The sequence below is a fragment of the Calypte anna genome, chromosome 6 (assembly GCF_003957555.1).
Source record: "Calypte anna isolate BGI_N300 chromosome 6, bCalAnn1_v1.p, whole genome shotgun sequence".
NCBI classification, from domain to species: Eukaryota; Metazoa; Chordata; class Aves; order Apodiformes; family Trochilidae; genus Calypte; species Calypte anna.
In genome coordinates this window covers 19,713,317-19,736,132 of record NC_044252.1, presented here as the reverse complement: position 1 = coordinate 19,736,132, position 22,816 = coordinate 19,713,317, and the positions used below count along the sequence as shown (strand labels likewise).

Genomic DNA, 22,816 nt, shown 5'->3' with positions numbered 1-22,816 from the left:
GAGACTGGATGTGGCACTCAGTGCCATGGTCTAGTAACTGCACTGGTAGTGGATCAAGGGTTGGACTTGATGATCTCTGAGGTCCCTTCCAACCCAGCCAGTAGAACTGAGTGCTACAACTTTAATCTATTCATGGTGTTATTCTGCAAACACTGAACTTTGTTTACATGAAAACTGGTTTGAATTCATGAATGGTAGCTTAAAATATTTAGATTATAGTCTTGGACCTTCTGTTTTATGTAACAAACACACTCATAGTACATATTAGTTGTTTTGGGCATTATATGCTTTTTAAATTTAAAAGTACTTTGTTCTCTTTGACAGGACATGATCAACACATTATTGCCTAAAGTGTTGCCTGCAATAATTGAAGGTCTTCAGGATCTGGATGATGATGTCCGAGCTGTTGCTGCAGCATCGTTAGTACCAGTAGTGGAAAGCTTAGTCCAGCTTCAGTCTCAGAAGGTGACTGAATTGTTTTTTATCAATTCTGATTGAAAAGCTCATTTTTGGTGTGAGTGAAGAAAATGCTTAAAGGCAGAACTTGTATTTTCCTTTTTTTGGGGGGAGGGAGTTTGTTTGTTTTGTTTTTTAACGATAACCACTTCTTATTTCTGTAGGTGCCTTTTATTCTTAATACCTTGTGGGATGCACTTCTGGAGTTGGATGACTTGACAGCTTCCACAAATAGTATCATGATCCTTCTTTCATCCCTTCTGACTTATCCTCAGGTTCGCAAATGCAGGTAACTTTTTAATTAGTATTGCTTTAATACTGCTGGTTTACTGTCTAGTTATTTTGAAATTGGAATAATCAAAGTTGCTCTCAAATCATATGCCAAGAAGACACTTGATATAAATCCGTTTTTTTTTATTTTACTCTTGCTTTTTCCTTAAATTGGAGGTTAGGACAGTGCTTTTATTTTCATTACATGAATAAAAGAAAAAAAATTAAGTACTACGCATTGTTTCTCTTTGCTCTTCTGTACACACATCTGTGCCCTGCCCCTGCATGTGCTCTCTCTCCCCATCCATCCTGCATATTTTAGTAAAAATACAAGCTCCTCTCAAATAGTGGTCCTGGTCAGAAACTCCTTGTTTGTCTGCTTCTTGTTGATAAGCTCCAATTGAGAACAAGCCATGTGCATTATAACAAACATGCATGTACCTGAAGAACTGTACTGTTGGGACAGTTCCAAAGAAAGCTACAAACCTGAACATTCACATCAATAGTACAACCAGTAGTTCCAAGACTGTTTGAAGACAATGCCTAGATCCTCTCTGTTCAAGAGTCTTTCAAAGTAAGGGAATTGTATGTTAGTGTGTTAACACTTAAAAAAACCCCACCATGGTAAATACCAGTAAAAAACCCCTTTTTTTTTCGTGGAAAAAGATGCTGACTCAAACTCTTTTAAGTGTTTAAGCTGTAGTACCTGCATCCTTCGCATAAAGTCACCAGCATATGCAGTAATATTTTTCTTGTAAAAAAGTTTTCTTTTGAATAAAACCTTATAACTGAGTGAGTATAAATTAACTTGTCTCCATGTGTTTGTTTTTGGATTTGTTTTTTTTTCCCCGGACACTGCCTGTGCATCTCTCCTTCATGTACTAGTATTCAGCAGTCGCTCACAGTTTTGGTCCCACGTGTGTGGCCCTTCTTGCATCATACTATATCTTCTGTGCGAAAAGCAGCACTGGAAACATTATTCACACTGCTGTCTACCCAAGACCAGGTAAGAGTTGGAGCTATTAGTGTTTTATTGTGATGCATATTGTAATCTGCTTGACCATAAAATATCCTTATTTCAGAGCTCTTCAACATGGCTGACTCCAATTCTGCAAGACATGTTGAGGCACATTTTTCAGTTTTGTATCTTAGAAAGCAACCAAGAAATTTTGGATCTTATTCACAAGGTATTTGCGTAACTTATTTTGTATGCAATGGTTGTGTATTCCAGTCTTTTGTATCTGCTAAAGTACAGTGTGTTCACGTTAATTTTGTAGTTAACCAATTTGGTGCTTTAATATTGAGTGAAAGAGAATAGGATGGTTTCTACAGTTTAGCAGTATGCATATGATCTTATGTAGATCAGGTATTAATTTGTCACAATTTCCCCTATGGTTCTTTCCCCAGGTATGGCTGGAACTGTTAAACAAGGCATCTGTACAGTATGTGGTTGCAGCTGCTTGTCCGTGGATGGGAGCCTGGCTCTGCTTAATGATGCAGCCATCTCATTTGCCCATTGATTTAAACATGTTGCTAGAAGTGAAAACCAGATCAAAAGTAAGTGAAACATCTAACTCTTCTTTACTACTGGGGAACCCATCTGTTCACAGGACTAAGTATAAAAGTCTTTTTTACAACTGAAAATGTGTTGAAAGAGGCTTCCTTTTTACCTGTGTCCACTTGGTTTATCAGCTATATGTTAAGTATTGGTTTTAATGTTATAGTGAAGTAAACATATCATACATTTAATAGGACAACAGAATACTATTATTGGAGAGGTGTTTTACAATTATTAACTACTTTAAGAAGTCTTATCCAAGAAACATTCTGCCTTATTCCAACTTTTTCAGTGTATGATGGTTATTGGGAATGTTATGGAATATGAGGTCATCTTTCCTCTTGTAAGCACATTTACTTTCAACCTTTCCCAACTTTACTCCATAGGAAAAGGCAGGAGCTAAACAGCGTCAAGGTCACACCCAGAATAAGGAAGTGATTCAAGAATATATTGCTGGGGCAGAGAGCATTGCAGAAGATCCAGCAACCCGGGATTATGTGGTCATGCGAGCTCGGATGATGGCAGCAAAGTCAGTTTACTGCAAATATTGAATAAAAAAAAGCAATTTAAATTTTTCATTATAGATTTTGGTAAAAATCACTCTGATTTTTTTTCTTCAGTTTGAATTGTAAATTTCAGATTAATTGTAACATCAAAGTTCTTTGTCCTTTTGTCAGGTTGCTGGGAGCACTTTGTTGCTGCATTTGTGACCCAGGTGTAAATACTGTTACTCAAGAAATAAAGCCAGCTGAATCATTAGCTCAGCTACTGCTCTTCCACTTGAATTCTAAATCTGCCTTGCAGAGGATTAGTGTTGCATTAGTAATCTGTGAATGGGCAGCCTTGCAAAAGGTAAGATGTTTCTGCAGTAAAAATAAATTTTGCTTGCTCTCTTAATATACAGCTTGTCATCTGCTTCTTAGCTTGAAAGAAAATTTCAGTTGATAAGATAAAATGGTTTTTATACATCTAAATACTGAATTCTTGGTTGTTAAACAATGGAGGACTGCATTACTTGGTAGCTAAAAGCAAACTGTCATCAGTACATTTGTTCACATTTCTACAAATATGTCTTCAGATGCATGTGCTCTAAGGTAAATTCTTCCTTTTAACATAACTGTCTTCCCTGAATTCACTACCACTTCTGTTCTGTTAGCAGACTGGAGGTTTTGTTCCTAATCTTTAATATGCTGGGTTACAAATGTTAATTGTCCCTCCAGAAACTGGATTTTTGTTGCTAGATTACACTGTTTGGTGCCCAAAACAAAAAATAAATTGTCTAAGAATGACTAAGAAATGCAAATCATCTTTTCCTGTTACAGGAGTGTAGAACTGTGGCCATTTGTGTGCAACCTCGTTTGCTTGGGGTCCTTTCTGAACATCTCTATTATGATGAAATTGCTGTTCCTTTTACACGAATGCAGAATGAATGTAAACAACTCATCTCATTGTTAGCTGATGCAAACATTGACATTGGAAACAGAGTAAACTGCAGTGTATTTACAATAGATCAAGCTAATGAGCTGGTAAGTAGAGGCATGCCAGTGCTTCCATCAAATCTAATCTTGTCTTGAAATATATTTTCAGCATAATTATCACACAGTTACTTTCATTAACTTTCAGACTTTATACATCCTTTGACATGATACATAATAGACACAACTTTCCCTGTGATGTTGATAGACTGTCAAAAATAGAGAGTACAATGCAAGGTAGATGCTTAACAGGAGACAAAATTGATAGTACTCTAACTTTTGGTGTAGATTTGCTACTGAAATCTACACAAGAAAACAAAGCAAACTGGAACTCCTCCAAAAACCCCTGCCAAAAGACAAGTAAATAAATGGTGTAAAATCTAAACCACCTACTAACCTCGACTTTCCAAAGGATATGTTTTAAAGCTTTTTTTTCCTGGCTATTGTTTCATGTTTTTAAATCTGAAAACATCAGTGCTAGATGTGCTAAAAAAAGATACCTCTTGACATAAAAAGCTTTTTAAGCAAAAGTAGAGCTGATATTGTTGGGGCAACGATTAAGATTTTTCTTCTGGCTGCAAACTGACCTTTAAGTGAAGAGAAAGGTAAGTATGGACAGATGAGGTAGGATGTAAATTTAAGAACTTGTGGATTTGAAAGCCTGCAAAATAAAAGGGAAGTGAGGTGGGAGGGGTGTGTAGGTATGGGGGGGGGAGATGAGGAAATGATGATGGCCCAGCTTGGCATGGGGGAAGAGGGGAATTAGGATCCTGAATGTATTTGCATATGCAACTGGGATGCTGAGGATAAGAGAAGGTTTAAGTCAGTACAGTTATGGCGGTGATGACTGTAGCATGATGGATCTTGAAATTCTTAGGTTATAGTATTTATGTGGTAATATGCAGTCGCTAATTTTCATATACCTCAGTTGTTCCTCTGGAGTCTAGTAACAGGGCTACTTGACCAATTGTTTTTTCATACAATAGATGTTTGGGATTAGAAGATTCATTCTGTAACTATCTGTGATTTTCTGTGGCAGCCTTCTGCACCCTTTTCAACTCTTCAGGTTTTGTTGAGTTAAACACCAAACCTACTCTACACTGTAGGTTTTGGTTTTCAGCCATTAGATGTAAAAACCCAGTGCTTCTCCTTTCTATTTATGATTTTATATCCTTTGGTCATTCAAGTCATCAAGATCACATGGAGTAGAACCTGAGGTATCTGTAGAGCAAAGCAGTACAAGTCTGACACTTGGAGAACTTGACTTGAATGTATTTATAAGTTCAAAAACCAACACGCACAGAGCCCCCCACTCGAGACCAACTCTTTCAACAGCTGTCATTTTTCCTGTATTTAAGAGCTTAACTGTTCTATCAATTCAGCATTTCCATGATTCCATGGTTTTTTCATCTGTTTCCTGTGAAAGGTTTAACAGTAGTCAGCCAGCCAGCCAGTTGACTGAAGGAGGGTATGGCAAGTCCTGCAGCTACTGTGCTGACTTCTGTATGTTTTTCCCCCAGTCTCTTTCCTCAATAGAAAATCAGCTTAGAAACAGCTTCTTCATCTGTGGAACCTTGCATATCTTTTCTGTCCTCTTGTGTTCATACCATATTCTCTTATGCTTATCTGTCATGTGCTTACATATTGCCAGAATGTCCAGATATATCTGATATATAGGTGTGTATATATATATATATATATCCTATATCTGATATATATAGGCATATATATCTGATATAGATAGAGGGCATTCTAAATTTGGAGGAGCACATAAGCTCCTCTTTAAAATTTGGGAATCTAGATTTGAAATACTGATACCTGATTTTCCTCTTGAGCCTGCAAGAAACATTTTGGAGCATTTCCTGCTATTTGCTGGAAAAACAGATGATAATGCCTGGCAAGAGAGCTCATTCTGCCATGAAGGACTCTGGTTTTCAGGGGTTGTCCTGTTTCACAGTAAACTAAACAGATTTGTATCTCTTTCTTCCTTTTTATTAGGTTACTTCTGTTTTCAATGAAGTGACATCATCCTTTACTTTGAATCCTAAAATTCTACAGCAGTTGGACAGCAAACGACAACAAGTCCAAATGACTGTTACAGAAACAAATCAAGAATGGCAAGTGTTGCATCTGCGAGTCCACACCTTTGCTGCATGTGCAGTTGTGAACTTGCAGCAACTTCCAGAAAAACTAAATCCTGTTATAAAACCCTTAATGGAAGCTATCAAAAAGGAGGAGAATACACTTGTGCAAAATTATGTGGCTTCATGCATAGCAAAGTTACTTCAGCAGTGTACAACAAGGTCTCCTTGTCCCAACTCAAAAATTATAAAAAATCTCTGCAACTCTCTCTGTGTGGATCCACATCTTACACCACTAGCAGCATGTCCTGCACAGCCTCAGACTAGCCATGAAAACTCAAAAGGTATCTAAGACTGTCTGGACTCTTAAAATATGTCTGCTTGTCTCTGAACTGTTAAAATGAGTATCTGAGTGAGTCTTGTTAGTGTTTTCAGAATGCCACCAACTGTCTTCAATTAGTAATTAGTTGGTTTAGATATTTTAAAATGTACACTGTGTGCAGCTAATGGTGTGTAGCTTTGAGAAATTTGACATATAAAAAACCTTTGTTCCAATTTTCAGTTACTGTTGTTTAATTATTATCCACTTAAAATCACATTTCAATCACATGCATTATGAAGTTTTTCACTGAAATTGAATCAGTAGGGAAACCAGAGTAGCCTTTTAGGAAAAAAGTCTTGTGTCATTTTCTGTAGGCTACTAGTAAGATAACAAAAGATGAGTCCAGTGTTTGAAATGAACAAATAATCTTGTTCCTGCTGCAGTCATGGATTGTCTTTAAATAACTGTCCCTTGGTAAAAATGTATGGGTCGAGTGAATGTTACAAATTAAGACTCTATTGCTCTCTGAGTCTTAACATGCTTTAAGGTATGACCAATATACATTTTACTTTTTTAACAAATATTTAACATCTCAGAGTAACGTTCATATGTGATTGAAAATTAAGCTTATTAGCATAAATAGAAACATAAATCCAAAGATACTGGTGGCATCTGCTATTCTATCATCATAAAAATCTTGAACTGTCCTGTGGTTTGAACATAATGTGGTTTATTTTATAAAAATCGTGTGCAGACACTCTATATGTAACTGATGTTTTGTTACCTGGCTTTGTTTTGTTTTTTGGGTTTTTTTTGAATGAGGATTTCTGGTACTTTGCACACTGATTTTTCTTGCTAAGTCTGTAATGTGCTCTTAGCAGAGTAACCCTGCTCTGAGCTTCCATTCTCGAGGACGATGCTGCAGTTTTTTTTAAGACACATTGAGATATGCAGATAACTAACAGGTAGGTATCAAACATTTTAAACTTCATCTTTAATTGTTGTCCATTATTCTCTTTTCTTTTAGGATCCAACTCTGATAAGGATGGGATGCATCATACAGTTACTAAGCACAGAGGAATAATTACACTGTACAGACATCAGAAAGCTGCTTTTGCAATTACAAGTCGGCGAGGTCCTACTCCAAAAGCTCCAAAAGCCCCAATTGCAGATATCCCCACTGGCAGTAGTGGAAGCATTCCTACAGAACTTGATGAGGTAAATTTCAAACATACATTTGCAGCACTCAGATCCACTCCCTGCTTCCATTAGTTTGAATTCACTAGAGTTGTGATAGCATTATAATAGGGGTATGCAGGATCTTTTAATGGCAGAACTGAGTTGATGTAAAATTTTGTGATGCAGGCACCATTTCTTAATGATGGTGTTTTAAATCTCCACTGTGTCATTAAGAAAATTAATATGCCTGAAATATTTTACTGCAGGATGTTAATATATCAGTATAAATCCACGTGGATTTGCATAAACTGTTGTAATTGTGTCCTGCTACCCATGTTAGTGTTGATTTTGATGCACAATGGAGGCTCTGAAGCATTAAAAACATTTTTTGAAATGTGAGTGCTCTAGAATGTACATGCAACTTCCACACTTGCTTAAGTTCTATTCATATAAAGCATAATACCTTGTTTTAATAAGCCTCTAGTCAGGATTGTGATTCCTAACCAGTGTTGTGGATTTTTGTTCATAATTGTGAGTGATCTTTATCAGTATCACTCTAAAGAAGGTGGAGGAAGAGAAAGGGCTTAATAACAAATCATATATTGCTTTTGGGAAGTTTTGTTAGCATGCTACTGTTCTTGATGTTTTCTATATTGGTAGCATCTGAGGTTCTATAACTGGAACCAGTTTTAAAAACTCTTTCTGAAATGAGCCTGTTTCATCAAAAGCAGTATCCCAAAACTTACAGCATTTAAATAATCTACTATAGAATATTTTCTTTGCCTGTATAAAAAAAGTAACTTATGAAGAAACAAATCAGCCAGAATGTGTTGTAGGTAGCTATAAATACAATCAGAATTGAATGCCTATATAACAGTGGGTGCTTCCTTGAAAAAAGTTATTCTTAACATTTGTTAAATTGTTTCTTAAACGATACAATGTTAAATGTTGCTTTTAAAATTGTTCTTTCTTAAACTGCTTAATTTTAGTCTCAGAAACCTTATGTTGTACAGAGAAGAGGAGCTGAATTTGCCTTATCCACTATAGCTAAACATTTTGGTGCCAAAATGTCAACAGGATTGCCCCACCTCTGGGATGCTATGGTTGGCTCATTAAGGAACAACATTCACACAAATAACTTTGGTAAATATACTTCTGATTTAAGCCAGAGGGGCTGGTCAGCTGGTGGAAGTATGTCAGTCTTAAACTTGAACACCTTTTCTGTTTTTAACAGACCGAAAGTCATTACTGGAAAAAGGAGATGCTCCTGCCCAGGAACTAGTAAATTCTTTACAGGTTTTTGAAACTACAGCAGCTTCAATGGATACTCAGCTACATCCTCTGGTAATCATATGAAACAACTCAATTTATTCATTGCCACTATTATAAGCCTTTGTTTAGTAAAGCTTCTTTTTAGATGTTTTTCTAATTTAGCTCAGTGATGTTCTTATTGCAGTTGGTAGCCTGCCCGTTTTCCAAGTCCTGTATCCTAGTCTTGATAAACTGAAGACAGTCTTCTATCATCAGCTAGTTAAGCTGTTACACTTCAGAGCTATTTTTTTCTCTGTCTCCTATAGGATGTTAAATTCTGTATGTGTTTATACAGGCTGAAGGAACAAACAAACAACAACAACAGAAACAAAACACAAACTCCCAAAAAAGCCAACCACACAAAAGCAAACACCTATATATATTAGACTTGGCCTACCCTTTTTTGGATGAGATGCCCAAACAAGATTGTGTCCAAAGTTTGAGTTATTTAATGCATATGGTATTGTGTTACCTTGAAATCAGCATTACAACTCTGCTTCATTCTAACTCCAGGTTTCTTAAACCTGGAAAACAGAGAGGCTTCCTGTGCAGGAAATGCACAAATTATGGGACATTTCAATTACCCTCAAGTAAACTGGATGTGAATAATTTTTAAAATTTTGTTACCCACCACTCAATATAAGGCTTAACATCTTATATGCAGCATTAGGTTCTAAACTGGCTATATTTACTCAGGAGAGAGTTAGGATTGTTCTGTGCAATTACTAACTGAATGTAAAATACTGGTTAAGAAAAATAGTTAAGAAAAAACATTAGGAAAGTAAGTCTCTATTATGCCTGAATCTAAACACAATTTTCAGTACTAGCTTATGTCCAATACTGTATTTCAGAATAAATGTAGTAGCACTGGAAAGACATAGAAAAGGGCAACAGGATATGGAAAGGCTCCCATGAAAGGCAAAAGTAGGCCAGAACTCTTTCTTGAAAGGATATAATGGGAAAGTATGAGCATAAGGAACAGCTGTAGAATTCAGAGCAGATGGAGAAGATTGATATAGAACATGGAATTGCTTCTTATCTCTTTTAATAAAATACTGAGGTGATTTTTGAGTGAATTTAGTGTATGACATGGAAAGATGTATATATGCATTTTATATATATTTTTATATATTGTGTGTACTTAATGTATAGCTTGGTTTTTTGGGTGCTAATACTGTGTGCAGGTTTAAAAAAAACACATAGAAAGTCAAAGGGGGGAATTGCTTCATCAGAGTTAATATTTAGAGACTTCTGCACTAGGGAAAATGTGACCATCCATTTGAGATATCCGACAAAAACTTACTTGTGCTGATGAAAAAAAGGTGTGTATGTACTCACATACCCCTTTGGGAAGATGTAGATTCCTTTCTGGGTGTCTTACTTGTCACACAGAGTTAATAAGGCTTCCAACATGGATAATTTCTCTGCCTAAGCATAAATAGGATGAGTCTAGGACAAATTTGCTAGCTGGAAGAATTCTTTCATCTATGTATCTTTTTTTAGATAATTTTTTTTATTAAGGGCTTCTTTAATTTGCATTTTTATTAAAACCCTAAACATTTTATTACTCTGAATTTTAACTGTATTAAGGAATAATATTTGTTCTAAGTGCAATCATTTGTTTGGGTTTTTTTCTGAAACAGTTTTTCAGTTCTAAAGGAAACCATTCAGTTCATTTCTTTGTGAGGCAACAATGACTTCAAAAGACTGCTTTTACCTAATTTATTATTTTGTTTATAGTTTATATTAACATTTTTTCCCCATGTTCTTGTATTCAGTTAATACAGCATTTGCCCCATCTTTATATGTGCCTTCAACATCCCAGTACTGCAGTAAGACACATGGCTGCTCGCTGTGTAGGTGTTATGAGCAAAATAGCTACCATGGAAACAATGAATATCTTCTTGGAGAAAGTTTTACCATGGTTGGGAGCAATAGATGACAACACCAAACAAGAAGGTGCAATTGAAGCACTGGCATGTATCCTTGCCTGAATATTGAAAAATACAGAACCTCTTTGGAGTTATGTAATTTGAAGGAATAAAAACTGTTGCCTGAAAAAAAAATTCAATAAGATTTTAAGCTGTTTTCCTCCTTTAGTCAAGAAATGGAAGGAACTTTCATTTGTGTTGTGCTTATTCTGTCTAGTAAATGAAGGTGGAGGTAATTCAGTTTTTCAAACCATGAAATTCCCTGGGCAGATCAGAGATTGGTTTTGGTTTTTTTTTACTTTGCTTTGTTAATAGTATTGTTCATGTGAATGCAATGTATTAATGACTTTTACCCATTGAGTGTAAAAATCTGCCAGATAGATATTGGTGTCAGACAGTCCTGAACTAGTAAAAACTATTTCCTTAATAACTGATCCAGGTGTAATGGAGCAGCTGGATGTTGGTATCGTTCCATATATTGTCCTTCTAGTGGTTCCAGTTCTTGGTAGAATGAGTGATCAGACAGACAGTGTACGTTTTATGGCTACTCAGTGCTTTGCAACATTGATTAGACTAATGCCTCTTGAGGTAAGCTTAAGTTGTAACTATACTATGTGAACTCTCCTGTATCTACTTTTTCACCAGCCACAAAGTCCAGGCTTTTGGCTCATGAAATGAGCAAAATTGGAAGCTCTAAATAAATGTTGAAGTAAAATTTCTCTTCGTAAGAAACTAATTTCAGCTGTGTACATGAAACTAAAGTGTATATTCACCAATTTTGTGTGTAAGGCTGCTTTTGCTAGTCTTGGCTCAAAACTCTTAAGAATTATATGTGTGGTCTCCCTAGGTACATGTGGTTTATATAGGTTGTCAAAGGCATAAATAATTACTGTTTTAAAAAACAAAGTGAAATAGTAATAAGAGAAATAGTGTGGAAATAAGTACAGTTACTTATTCTTAAAGTTACAGTCTAGTAGTACAGTACAGATTTGTGTGTTTTTTGCCCCTGCTGCAACATGCTTACCTCAAATGCTTTCTGCTATTGCACTTCAAGGGCTATAAGGCTTCTAAGTAACTTAATCTTCACCACCAAACGGTAATAGAAGACAGTTCAGAATTTGTTTGCTTGTTTCTAATAATAAAAAAAGACAATTTAATGGGTTTGAACATCTTTATTCTCTGTTTTTAATTTAGCATAATAGAACCAAAGAATCTGGTAACTGGCAATCTGCCTTAAGTGGAGCACTTACTTTTTGTATGCTTACATTGAAATGTTGAAAAAGGTGAAAAGTGAGCAAAACAGAAATCAATTTCTGGCATGCTGCTGTTCATTCCAATGCCTTTACCACTGGTGTCCTTCATATGCATCTAATACAGTCCTGTGGAATATGTGTAGCTTGGATTTTTTTTTAAAGCTATTTAATTGAATTTAGTGAGCATCTCTTAAACACAGAATAATTGTTTTGTTAATTGCATACATATGCATGATCAGTTCATATCTTTCCATAGTTATTTAAGAAGTCTCTTAAGACTTCCAGTCAAGTTCAATATTGGATATGGATCAATATTAAATACACAAACTTCAAGTGAAGTAGATACATAATGAAAGAAAATACCAGTATCTTTGTGGGACAGTTTTTTTAAATGCTAGCAATTTTTTATGTTAGCCAAACAAAGAATTTAATTATGTAACTGTAAGAAGGGGTTGAAGTCATTTCAGTGGAGAGTAGGCTAGGGTAGATTGATATGAACTGGGAAAATTCTTTCATAAGGAATACTTTTTTGAGATGGAAGTAACTATGTTTTCATAGACAAAGCTTCACATGTTTGTGTAAGACAGTCCCTGCGACTTCTGTAGTTTGCAAGATATTTCATCAGACAAATTTTAAAGTTTTCGGTAGTTACAGTGGTATTTCTAAAAAGAAGAAACAAAACAAAAAAACCCAAAAATACCCAACAACTTTCCACTCTTTCGTGTCCCTGAAGTGAGCCTTGCAGTTCTGTAACAAAGCAGTCTTTCTAGCCTTTTGAGATTATTGCTGGCATTTTGCCTAAAACACAAGACCTGAATTCAGCTGATGTATAAATAAAAGCAATAGAAGCCTGAGTAAACTTGGAGCTTCTAATCTGCATTTTTGTGTTGGTTTCTAATTGTGAGGAATTTGAAACAACAGCAATAGTTGAATTGGTAGAATTTAGGTATGCTCACTTTTCTGTATCTTTATTATGAATTTCATTATTCATTCAACCATAAAACTGGAAATATGACTAAGAGAAGGACTGAGAAATCACTCAACTGAATTTGCCCTGTTTTATGGATAAGCAGTCATGCTGCAAGTTGACAATACACTTGAACCAAATAACTGGCATGGTATTCAAACTTCATACATGTTAAAAGGGAGGGTAGGAAGTAGGCTGAGGGAAGTAGGCTGTTGTCCACGGTAGGTATTTACTTAAATACCTTATTGGAGCACTTCTGACATTGGAAATCGAGGTTGGTTTTCCTCTTTATTAACCAAATACATGATGGAATTATTTGATAGGTTTTCTTTGCGGCCAGGAGCCCTCTTTAAGTGATTAGTAATTTTGGTTTTGAAAGAAAACTAACTAAAGATGGAGGTGTGCCAGAAAATTGGGATGACAGATGTGATGATGAAAAACATCAGCGCCTCTCTTGCTACTGTACATTATTAGAAAGCAAGAATGTCTGAGAATGTTTAATCCCTAGCTAACTACTTACGGCTTCTGGCCTGGGATAGGAGGTGCATAGGATTGCACCTCCAGGGTTGGCTACTGCAAACCTGGAGGGGTTTAAGTTTTTTCTTTTTGCCCCAATACTTTCTAAACGGCTTGAATTAATTGTATGGATTTAAGTATCCCTTCAGATTTAATTCTAACATCTGTAGGAGAAAAATCCATGGCAGATTGTGGCTATGGAGAAATGGATGTCAAAGGATTCTCTGGCCAGTCAGATAAACTCTCTGATTAGAGGTATAATAGCTCAGTCGTTGTAAAATCTTACAAGATTGACCAGGATTTCCCCTTTTCTGTGCAATTGAATCTCAAGTCTTTCAGTGTCCTTGGGGGCAGATTTTGTCTTTTCCACTGTACAACACTGTGTGAGGCAATCTGCCAAGAATCAAACAAGTGTAGCACTGAGTTTGGATTTATACAATTGAGCCTTCAAATGCAAGTCTAAATTGGAGATTATTACTATGAGTTTATTTAAAATGTCTAATCTAGTATGAGGTTTTGGTTTATATTGTTTGTGAGAATTAAGTTCTGCAACCCTTTCATTACTGCTTTAAAAATCATTATCCAGGCTGGTATACCAGATCCACCAAACATGTCTGAAGAATTAATCCGAATGAAAGCTAAAGAACGTCACTTTCTGGAACAATTACTGGATGGAAAAAAATTGGAAAACTATGAAATTCCAGTACCAATCAAAGCAGAGCTCAGAAAATACCAGCAGGTATCAGCTTATACTTTTATTGTTAAAGAGCAGTAAGTTCCAATATGCTACGATTTTATGGAAGGGTAGGAGTTGTGTTCAGGGACTGGGTTTTTTGCTTGTGGTTTTTTGTTTTTAGCTGTGCGGTGTGTATTTTTGTCTCTTGAGTAAAGAAGAAAAAATTCAGTAAAAAAATGCCATTTTTACTGTTTGTGTTGAACATATGTGTGGTTTTTTTGTTTTCCCCCCTCTGGATTCTGTCATTTTTCTCAGGGAATAGGCAGTGGGCTGTGCCTTGTTCAGGCTGACTGGCACCTCACCACTGCAGAGCCAGATCTAGTTCATACTGTTAGGCCACTTCTCTCTATATTCTACTCTGCTCTGAGTGGCTGTAGTGGATGCATTTACACTGGGAAACAAGCTGGTAGTTTGGCAGTGCTGGATGACAATATATAGATGTTTGAACTGGAAAAAGACAGTTTATACTTCTGAGGCACTTGTTTTCTGATTTCAGGATGGAGTGAACTGGCTAGCTTTTCTTAATAAATACAAACTTCATGGAATTCTTTGTGATGACATGGGCTTAGGAAAAACTTTACAGTCCATTTGCATTCTTGCAGGTGATCATTGCCTGAGGTAAGCCTAAACAAACAACATTTTGTCTTAAAGACTTTAATGTTTGGTTTTATCTATGGTAATGACTCTAGACATAGTCCTGGGCAGCTGGCTCTAGGTGGCTCTGCTTCAGCTGGGGGTTGGACCAGATAACCTCCAGAGGTCTATTCTAATCTCAACTATTCTGTGAAAAACATTTTTTTCAAGCTTGTTTTGATATTCTTAAAGGGCTCAGGAATATGCAAGAACAAAACTGGTGGACAGTGTTCCTCTTCCCTCCTTGGTGGTGTGCCCTCCTACACTCACAGGACACTGGGTGGATGAAGTGGGCAAATTTTGCTCAAAGGAGTATCTTAATCCTTTGCACTATACAGGACCTCCTACGGAGAGAGCAAGGTAATGTATTTTGCATTTATGACTTTGCTACAGCAAAAAAACCACATACAGAATATTGCAGTTCACTTTACTACTGAAGCATGGGCATGGTAAAACCTGTGATGGTACCTTTAAAGGCTGAAATAACATGTAAGGAACACTTCAGTTATGATCTCTTTTTTTTTTAAGATTACAACACCAGGTGAAAAGACACAATCTCATAGTGGCTTCATATGATGTTGTGAGAAATGATATTGACTTCTTCAGGTAAGAATTAGTTTTTTGAGGTTTTTAATAGCTTAAGAATTTTAAATGTTATTTAAGTCTATGTTCTTCTTTTCTAGAAACATCAAGTTTAATTATTGCATTCTTGATGAAGGCCATGTAATAAAAAATGGAAAAACAAAACTGTCAAAAGCAGTAAAACAGCTGACTGCCAATTACAGGATAATTCTTTCTGGGACACCAATCCAGGTAACAGCTTTTTCTCTTTTCCCTACGAATTGGTGAATAGCAGAAAATAAGCAAAAGATATGTTTGTCAGCCAATTTTATTGTACTTTATCAGTTGTCTTGTTCAGAGTTAAAGCCTTTCATTGCTACATGTGTCAAACTAAATCTTTCCTTTCCCAGTTTACCTATGTATATATAGAAGAATGAGCACAGTATCTGTAATACTGATTGGCCCTGAAGGTTGGAGCAAGACTTTCTGTACCATTTAAAGAACAGTTAGCAGGCAGGGAAGGGGAGAGAGCATTTCCTTGTTTCTAGTGAAATTAGCAAGAAACTGCAGATTTTTTTACTTAGTCCAAATGACTTATCTGTGGAGTGTTATCTCATCCAGGACTAAGGCCTGTGGTGTCTCCTAAGTTTTGATGTCCAGAAGAACTCTGGGTGTAGCTTAAGAAATCAGACACAGTAAAAAGTCCATTTATATGTTAAAGTGAATGTACAGGTCTTCATGTAACTTACTTTGAAAGAGTAATTAAGTTCCTGGAGCTCAAAAGTACCTTGGAGAGTTTTTAGTGTTTTATAGGAACTGTTGACTATGGATAGAAAAGTTTCTAATAATGTGTTAATAATGCAGTTCTTCTGAAGGAAATTTAACCAGTATTTCTTTTATGTACAGAACAACGTCTTAGAGTTGTGGTCATTATTTGACTTCCTTATGCCAGGATTTTTGGGTACTGAACGCCAATTTGCAGCTCGTTATGGCAAACCAATACTGGCAAGCAGAGATGCCCGAAGCTCCAGTCGAGAACAAGAGGCTGGTAAGAAAAAATTAAAGCTTGTTTTTCTTTTCTTCCTTTAAATGAGAACTTCTAATAAAAAGAGTTTAATCAGTTCCAACATGAGATGGAGGCTGAATGTATTTTGGTTGTTTTAGGTTGGCGGGTTTTGGGGGGGGTTTTTTGTGTGGTTTGTTTTTGTTTTGGTTTGGTTTTGGTTTTTTTGTCTGGTTGGTTGGGTTTGGGTTTTGGGAGTTTTTTTTCTATAACGTGGCTTTTTTTGCTCTCGCTAGGGGTGCTTGCAATGGAGGCGCTGCACCGCCAAGTTCTGCCATTCCTGCTAAGGAGAATGAAAGAGGATGTACTGCAAGATCTTCCACCCAAAATTATTCAAGATTATTATTGTATTCTCAGTCCTCTACAGGTATGCTTTAAAAGTGGCTGGATGCTTAGGGTTTTTTTAGCACAGTTGAGACCATTAAGGAACCACATTCCTGGGCCAGTCAGGTGTTAGCTCCGATATTCTCTGGGACCACAGAGCTGAAGCTTTTCTAGTATGTGTCTAAAAACTAATTTCAGTTGCAACAGAGTATTAATTTCTGGCATCATTCTACAAGAACAATATCTTAAGTTTCTGTAGTGGGTGGGGTTTTTTTTAAGAATACTTTTCAAGCTGAAATAAATTGCAAAATATTCCACTGTTTCTGTTGTGATACATATGGTAAATCAGAAAGCTATTTAATAATTCAGACTGTCTGTCTTCTGTCAAAGAAAAATACTCATTCTCTTGTCTGGGGCCTGGTCTACAGGTTCAACTTTATGAGGATTTTGCCAAGTCTCGTGCCAAATGTGATATTGATGAAACAGTTTCTTCAATTTCACTGAATGAAGACACTGAAAAATCAAAGCTTAAAGCTACAGGTCATGTGTTTCAGGTACAGGTTTCTTCTTTGATTTTTACTACCTGTTCATTTATTTCTGGTAACTGCTTCTGGATTTAATAAAAAATGAGAACCAAAATAGTTAACTTACATATTTGTGGCCATATGATCTAAGTAAAATTTCTTTTTATCAAATTGCCTGGAATGTGATGTAATGCTGTGTGTTGAGGTTTTCTTTTCTTTAAGGCGTGCCTTAAATCATAGAAAACTTGTAGTTTTGTAATGTATTTTGCTTAGCTGGTGTTCCATCTGTTATGGTGGCCTCAGATACTACTCAGTTAAAAACTGATTACCAAAAGTGCAAAAGCTTAAGAATCCAAGAGGGAACTAATTTTGGTCTCATCAGTTGTTACACCATATAATTAAGATTCTAAAACATGAACAAAAAAGTCTCCTTAAGGTTAGATCTAAACTTACAAGTTCATGGTCTTACAGAATTGCAGATGAAGTCTTGGCTACTTGAAAACAATAATTTTCAGAGGCTCTGCACAGTTCCCAAACCCATCTACTGTATTTCACACTCTGAAGCTGTCGGAAATATTAATCTTTGTACTGTTCCAGCACCAGGAACAGAGACCGTTATTCTCCTGACAGAAATTAGTTTGAAATACAGGTATTCTTAATATAAATGTACAACTTTATTGTAGTGAAAAAAATACCCTGAAGTCCAAATTGTGGAATATGGCTGAGTGGCTCCTATGGTTATAATCAGCTTTGTTCATCCTTTTTCTCTACCTGTATTGTTGCTAATCATTTATTTGAATTTCATTCCCTAAATAATTAAAGGCATTGCAGTACTTGCGGAAGCTTTGCAACCATCCAGCATTAGTGTTAACAATCCAACATCCAGAATATAAAAGAATCACAGAGCAACTTGCAGCTCATAATTCATCCCTACGAGACATCCAGCATGCACCTAAGCTCTCTGCTTTGAAACAAGTAAGTAGACTTGCACCTTATGCCTTAAATTTCCTAAATTGTAACACTAGTGGAGATACATTTAGAAGGTTTTAAGACTTCACCAGTATGAAAACTGATCTTAAAACACTATTTAAGTAGCAAATGAAACAGAGTTCAGGGCCTTTTAGGCATGTGTCCTATTTTTTCTGTCAATTCAAGGGGGAGAGGCAAGCACAAGCTTGCCTCAAGGTGATAATGTTTACATGATTTTTGCTGCCTTGTGAAAAACCTTACTTTTATTCTCTTTCTTTTGTTTGCCCTGTTACAGAAATAGTTTTCTCCTATTTATTATACATGAGTCTATTTGCTTGCTAAAGTTAAATTGCATTATATAATTAAAATGCAACTGTACGTGAGAAAACTGAAGAAAATTACTATTCTGTTGACTCTTTGACTCTTAAATTTTTCATAGTTTGACAATGAAGCCAAATTTGCATTACATCATTTAAGTGACTGTCATTTGCAGGCTTCCTTCTGTAGTTTGTTTTTCCGTTAGATCTGCTGTCACTTTGATGTCACTTTGTCATTGCTCTTATACTTTAAGCTGCTGCTTGACTGTGGCTTGGGGAATGGTGGATCTTCAGAAAGTGGTACAGAAGCTGTTGTAGCCCAGCACAGAGTACTTATCTTCTGTCAACTTAAAAGCATGCTGGATATAGTGGAGCATGACCTTCTCAGACCTCAGTTACCTTCAGTTACTTACTTACGACTAGATGGCAGCATACCTGCTGGTCAGAGGCATTCCATTGTTTCCCGGTAAGCGTAGCCCTTCATTACCAATATGATGCCAGCTGTAATGAACTGTATTATTTATGTAGTACTATGGGTTTTTTGTCTGCCTCAAATCAATTGAGGTTCACTTAAGTGAAATTTACCATGCTTTTTTGTACACAGGTTTAATAATGACCCATCCATAGATGTTCTTTTGCTCACTACTCATGTTGGTGGATTAGGACTTAACTTAACAGGGGCTGATACAGTAGTATTTGTGGAACACGACTGGAACCCAATGAGAGACCTACAAGCCATGGATCGGGCACATCGCATTGGGCAGGTGAAATATTCTTTAGGTTTTTTACAAGCCTTTTCCCTTGCTGAACTCTTTTTTTTCTTTTTTTTTTTAATTTGGATAAGGCTGTATCATTTAATAAAGGTGATGTCTGGGAGTTTCCATCAAGCTTTCATTTGCACTGCACTCTTGCAAATATGCTGACATAGAAGTGTGTACTTTCCTATTATAGCCCAAATTTTATACGACTTTTCTGTACTTCCTTAGCTGCTGAGGGTAAGCTGGGAAAGAATCACACTTCATTGGAGGAAGAGATGGAACAGAGACAATGAAGTGAAGGGGAGCCTTCATTGCATTGTAATTCTCTGATGCCTGTACAGGGAAAGAGGGAATGCTGTTAGTCTCCCTCTACAGCTGTAAAAAGCAGTGAATTCTTCACTTCCTGAGTACAGATGCAATTGCAGGTGCCTCTGCTGTATGCTGGGATAGTCTTATGATTGCTGTGCTTCTTCTAATCTAATGTCAGTCCAATTTAGAGAGCCTACCCTTCAGTAATGATACCAAAAGCCAAAATGCTTCCAGGCTGTCCATTATATGAACTTTGTGCTTTCTTGAATGTCTAAGACAATGTATTTTAGATAAAGGTACTTTTTTTTTTTCTTTCAGAAACGTGTTGTTAATGTATATCGCCTGATAACCAGGGGAACTCTGGAGGAGAAGATCATGGGTCTTCAAAAGTTCAAAATGAATATTGCAAATACAGTGATCAGCCAAGAAAACACAAGCTTACAGAGCATGGGAACAGAACAGCTGCTTGATCTGTTCACGCTTGATAAGGTAAAGAATCACTTGCACACTTGCACCTACCAAAAATAGTTATCTTAGGGAAAAGCTTTGTTTTGAAATGTAAAAGTTGGAAGTTGAATAGTAGACACTTGAAGTTGGAATGATGAATAGTAGACAGCTCTCTGAAAAACACGAGAGTGATATTTCCCCAAAAGAATCATCAGACTAAGAATTTAGCATTCTAAATGCAAAAACGTCCTGTAAATTTGATATATGATTGGGTTGTTTTGTTTTTTTTTGTGTGTGTGAAGGATGGAAAAACTGAAAAAGCAGATACATCTACCTCTTCTGGGAAAGCATCAATGAAATCAGTACTCGAAAACCTTGGAGAACTATGGGATCAAGAACAGTATGACACTGAATATAGTCTTGAGAACTTTATGCATTCATTAAAGTAACCATCATATATTTGTAATAAAGCTGCTGCTAGTTCACATGTTTTTCTGCTGATATTCAGCAAACTTCAGAGCATATATAGTGAACCTTTACCTTAATGTGTAAATAGACTTACTGAAAGAAGAATCTTCAAAAGACTGGGACTGAGTAGTGTCATCTGTTTCACTGAGGAGTTATTCTGTCTTAAACGTTTGCACTGTATAAAAACTTTTAGATGTTAATGTAGTGAGGTGGTTTGACTTGTTCTGAACGGCTACAAATTCTTACTCAGTAGAACAATAATAAAACAAAGCAGATTTTTACATGTCAACAAGTGTTACTTATATTCAAAGTCCACCGTTATTTCTGTATCTATAATAGTTTTGTACAGTTGTTTCAGTGATAACTTCAGGTTTTTTCAGTGTACATTTTTCTTTTAAGCACAACTTGCTTTTATGATGTATTAAAAACCAGTTTTCAACTTAAACTTTTATTCAAATCATTTCAGGACTTGTATCACCAGAGGCAAAGCCTAGAAGTATTGAATAGTTAAATGGCACTAGGTGTGTGTGCCCAGCTTTGTATATTGAGTATAAATATATTATGCTCTTCAGTCTTTTGACACCATCTTGACGGAACAGCTGACTGGAACTTTTTAAGGAGATATATTAAATACAGGTAATGGCCTATTTAAGGCCATGTTTGCATCCTATTAGCACGGGTGTACTTTTTTAATTTATCTATAAGGCTAGAATATAGCCACTTTGAGAGATGCATGAATTCAGTATGTTTCAATGATATATATTTTTTGTAACTAATAAAGAAATTAAATATACAGATGTTTTGCAGAAGTAGATTTTACACTGTCTAGGATTCTAAAATCCATGCTAAAGTGACTGTTTATTTGATGCATGACTTAAAACTTCTTAAAGGAATAGGGAGGACTTTCTTCTTAAGGAGAAAATATGCATAGAAATACCTACATCCAGTTTGAGGGAACTGAACAGTTGAAATCGTGTAACAAATAGTAAAGGACTTTATTAGCAGTGAGAATAATGCAGCTGTATGTTAATGCAGCTTTTTATAAAAAGGGAGGCAGTAGTAAAAGTTTCTAGATGTGCATATGTGCTGGTATATGCACTTTTTATAAATATTAAATTATAGATAACTTACAGCAGTTGTCTGAATACATAGAATATATGTTAAAAGTATAAAACCTAAGGTTTGTAGCTTGCTGTGTGCTTAAGCATCAGAGCTTAAAAACCACCAGAGACCTCAATTATGTAAAGTAAGATTGTTTTAAAACAATAATATAAATCAAGACTGTTCTGCAGCATTGGAAGTGAATTAATGTCACATTTCAGTAGTTATGAAATGCCATATTGTAACTAAGTTAGCATTCCATAAAAATAAACAGAACTGGCAATATATTATTTGTATGCTGTGTGTGTCCATGTTTAGGTTTGTTTTTTTTGTAGATAAGACTTCTTCACTGAAGCTAACTTGGTAAAAAAATACTTTTGGAAATTTGAGATTGATTTACTAGTATTATATCAGTTCTTCTCTACCTTGGTACACGTAGTGTTTCTGTTGCGCTTTCAACTGATAATCCAAGTGGGAGGAGAGACAAGATGGGGCTTAGTGTTCTGCTTGCAGAGAAATTATAATGATGGAATACTGGGTACTTCATTATAACTTGATGCAATAATCTTGTGGTGGTGCCCAGAAATAAGATATTTGAATAAAGAAACCTCTTACTTAGTAATAAAATACTGCATATGTTTTTCTTCAAGAGTTGTATTAGTTGCAGTGGTAAGAAACTGTTTGGCTCCCACTGGAAAAGAAATACACAGCAAAGGACTGCTTTAAACCAGTTATTTATCACTGAGGTTGCTATGCAACCGTAATGCTCTCTTGGGCAGGACCTCAGGAAGATTCCTGCACCTGGAAAGGGGAGAGAAGCAGAACCTAGAGTAATTGTTTCAAGATTATAGTATGTACTGACTGTTAAAGTGTTCTGTGAATTAACACTGTCAAATAGGTCTGTTTATTACAGCAATGTGCCTTGAATTCAGCAGAGTGGGTCTGAGCTAAGCTTCTACATTTACATAAATTTTCTTGGTCAATAGCTAAATACACTATTGAAGTAGGGTTTTAGTCTTTTTAAAAATTCCTTCCTTCACTAGCCTTCCAAAGTAGGGGAGGATGTGCATTTCTGTAGCACTTTCCTTTTTCTTTATTGCTGTACTGTCCAAAATTTTGTTTCATTGCCCTCTTTGTGCTCTGGGAATAACAAATGCATGCATGTACCTAAAGCAAACAAAATCTTACAAATAGCTCTCTGAAAAATTTTGCTCCAATAAAACTCAGCTGTGAAAACAGGTGCATCAGTATTCCACTCGGCATTTTAGTATTGCCTAAATACTGTGA

General features: G+C 36.0%; 1 protein-coding gene across 1 annotated transcript in view; it reads left to right on the top strand.

Moving 5' to 3' along the window:
• BTAF1 (B-TFIID TATA-box binding protein associated factor 1) overlaps window positions 1-20,711 on the top strand; it is a 41,397-nt gene extending 20,686 nt beyond the window's left edge. Inside the window, exons 12-38 of the mRNA XM_030453363.1 lie at window positions 325-465; window positions 621-745; window positions 1,612-1,732; window positions 1,809-1,913; window positions 2,134-2,283; window positions 2,671-2,813; window positions 2,962-3,136; window positions 3,607-3,810; window positions 5,758-6,184; window positions 7,190-7,380; window positions 8,331-8,484; window positions 8,576-8,685; window positions 10,431-10,632; window positions 11,023-11,171; window positions 13,906-14,058; window positions 14,552-14,673; window positions 14,881-15,048; window positions 15,217-15,294; window positions 15,372-15,501; window positions 16,156-16,297; window positions 16,549-16,679; window positions 17,065-17,190; window positions 17,983-18,135; window positions 18,701-18,912; window positions 19,051-19,210; window positions 19,832-20,002; window positions 20,263-20,711. Coding sequence (XP_030309223.1) covers window positions 325-465; window positions 621-745; window positions 1,612-1,732; window positions 1,809-1,913; window positions 2,134-2,283; window positions 2,671-2,813; window positions 2,962-3,136; window positions 3,607-3,810; window positions 5,758-6,184; window positions 7,190-7,380; window positions 8,331-8,484; window positions 8,576-8,685; window positions 10,431-10,632; window positions 11,023-11,171; window positions 13,906-14,058; window positions 14,552-14,673; window positions 14,881-15,048; window positions 15,217-15,294; window positions 15,372-15,501; window positions 16,156-16,297; window positions 16,549-16,679; window positions 17,065-17,190; window positions 17,983-18,135; window positions 18,701-18,912; window positions 19,051-19,210; window positions 19,832-20,002; window positions 20,263-20,409 — 4,290 coding nt within the window. The 3' untranslated portion in view covers window positions 20,410-20,711. The remainder of the gene's footprint in view (window positions 1-324; window positions 466-620; window positions 746-1,611; window positions 1,733-1,808; window positions 1,914-2,133; window positions 2,284-2,670; window positions 2,814-2,961; window positions 3,137-3,606; window positions 3,811-5,757; window positions 6,185-7,189; window positions 7,381-8,330; window positions 8,485-8,575; window positions 8,686-10,430; window positions 10,633-11,022; window positions 11,172-13,905; window positions 14,059-14,551; window positions 14,674-14,880; window positions 15,049-15,216; window positions 15,295-15,371; window positions 15,502-16,155; window positions 16,298-16,548; window positions 16,680-17,064; window positions 17,191-17,982; window positions 18,136-18,700; window positions 18,913-19,050; window positions 19,211-19,831; window positions 20,003-20,262) is intronic.
• The last annotated feature ends 2,105 nt before the right edge of the window (window positions 20,712-22,816 follow it).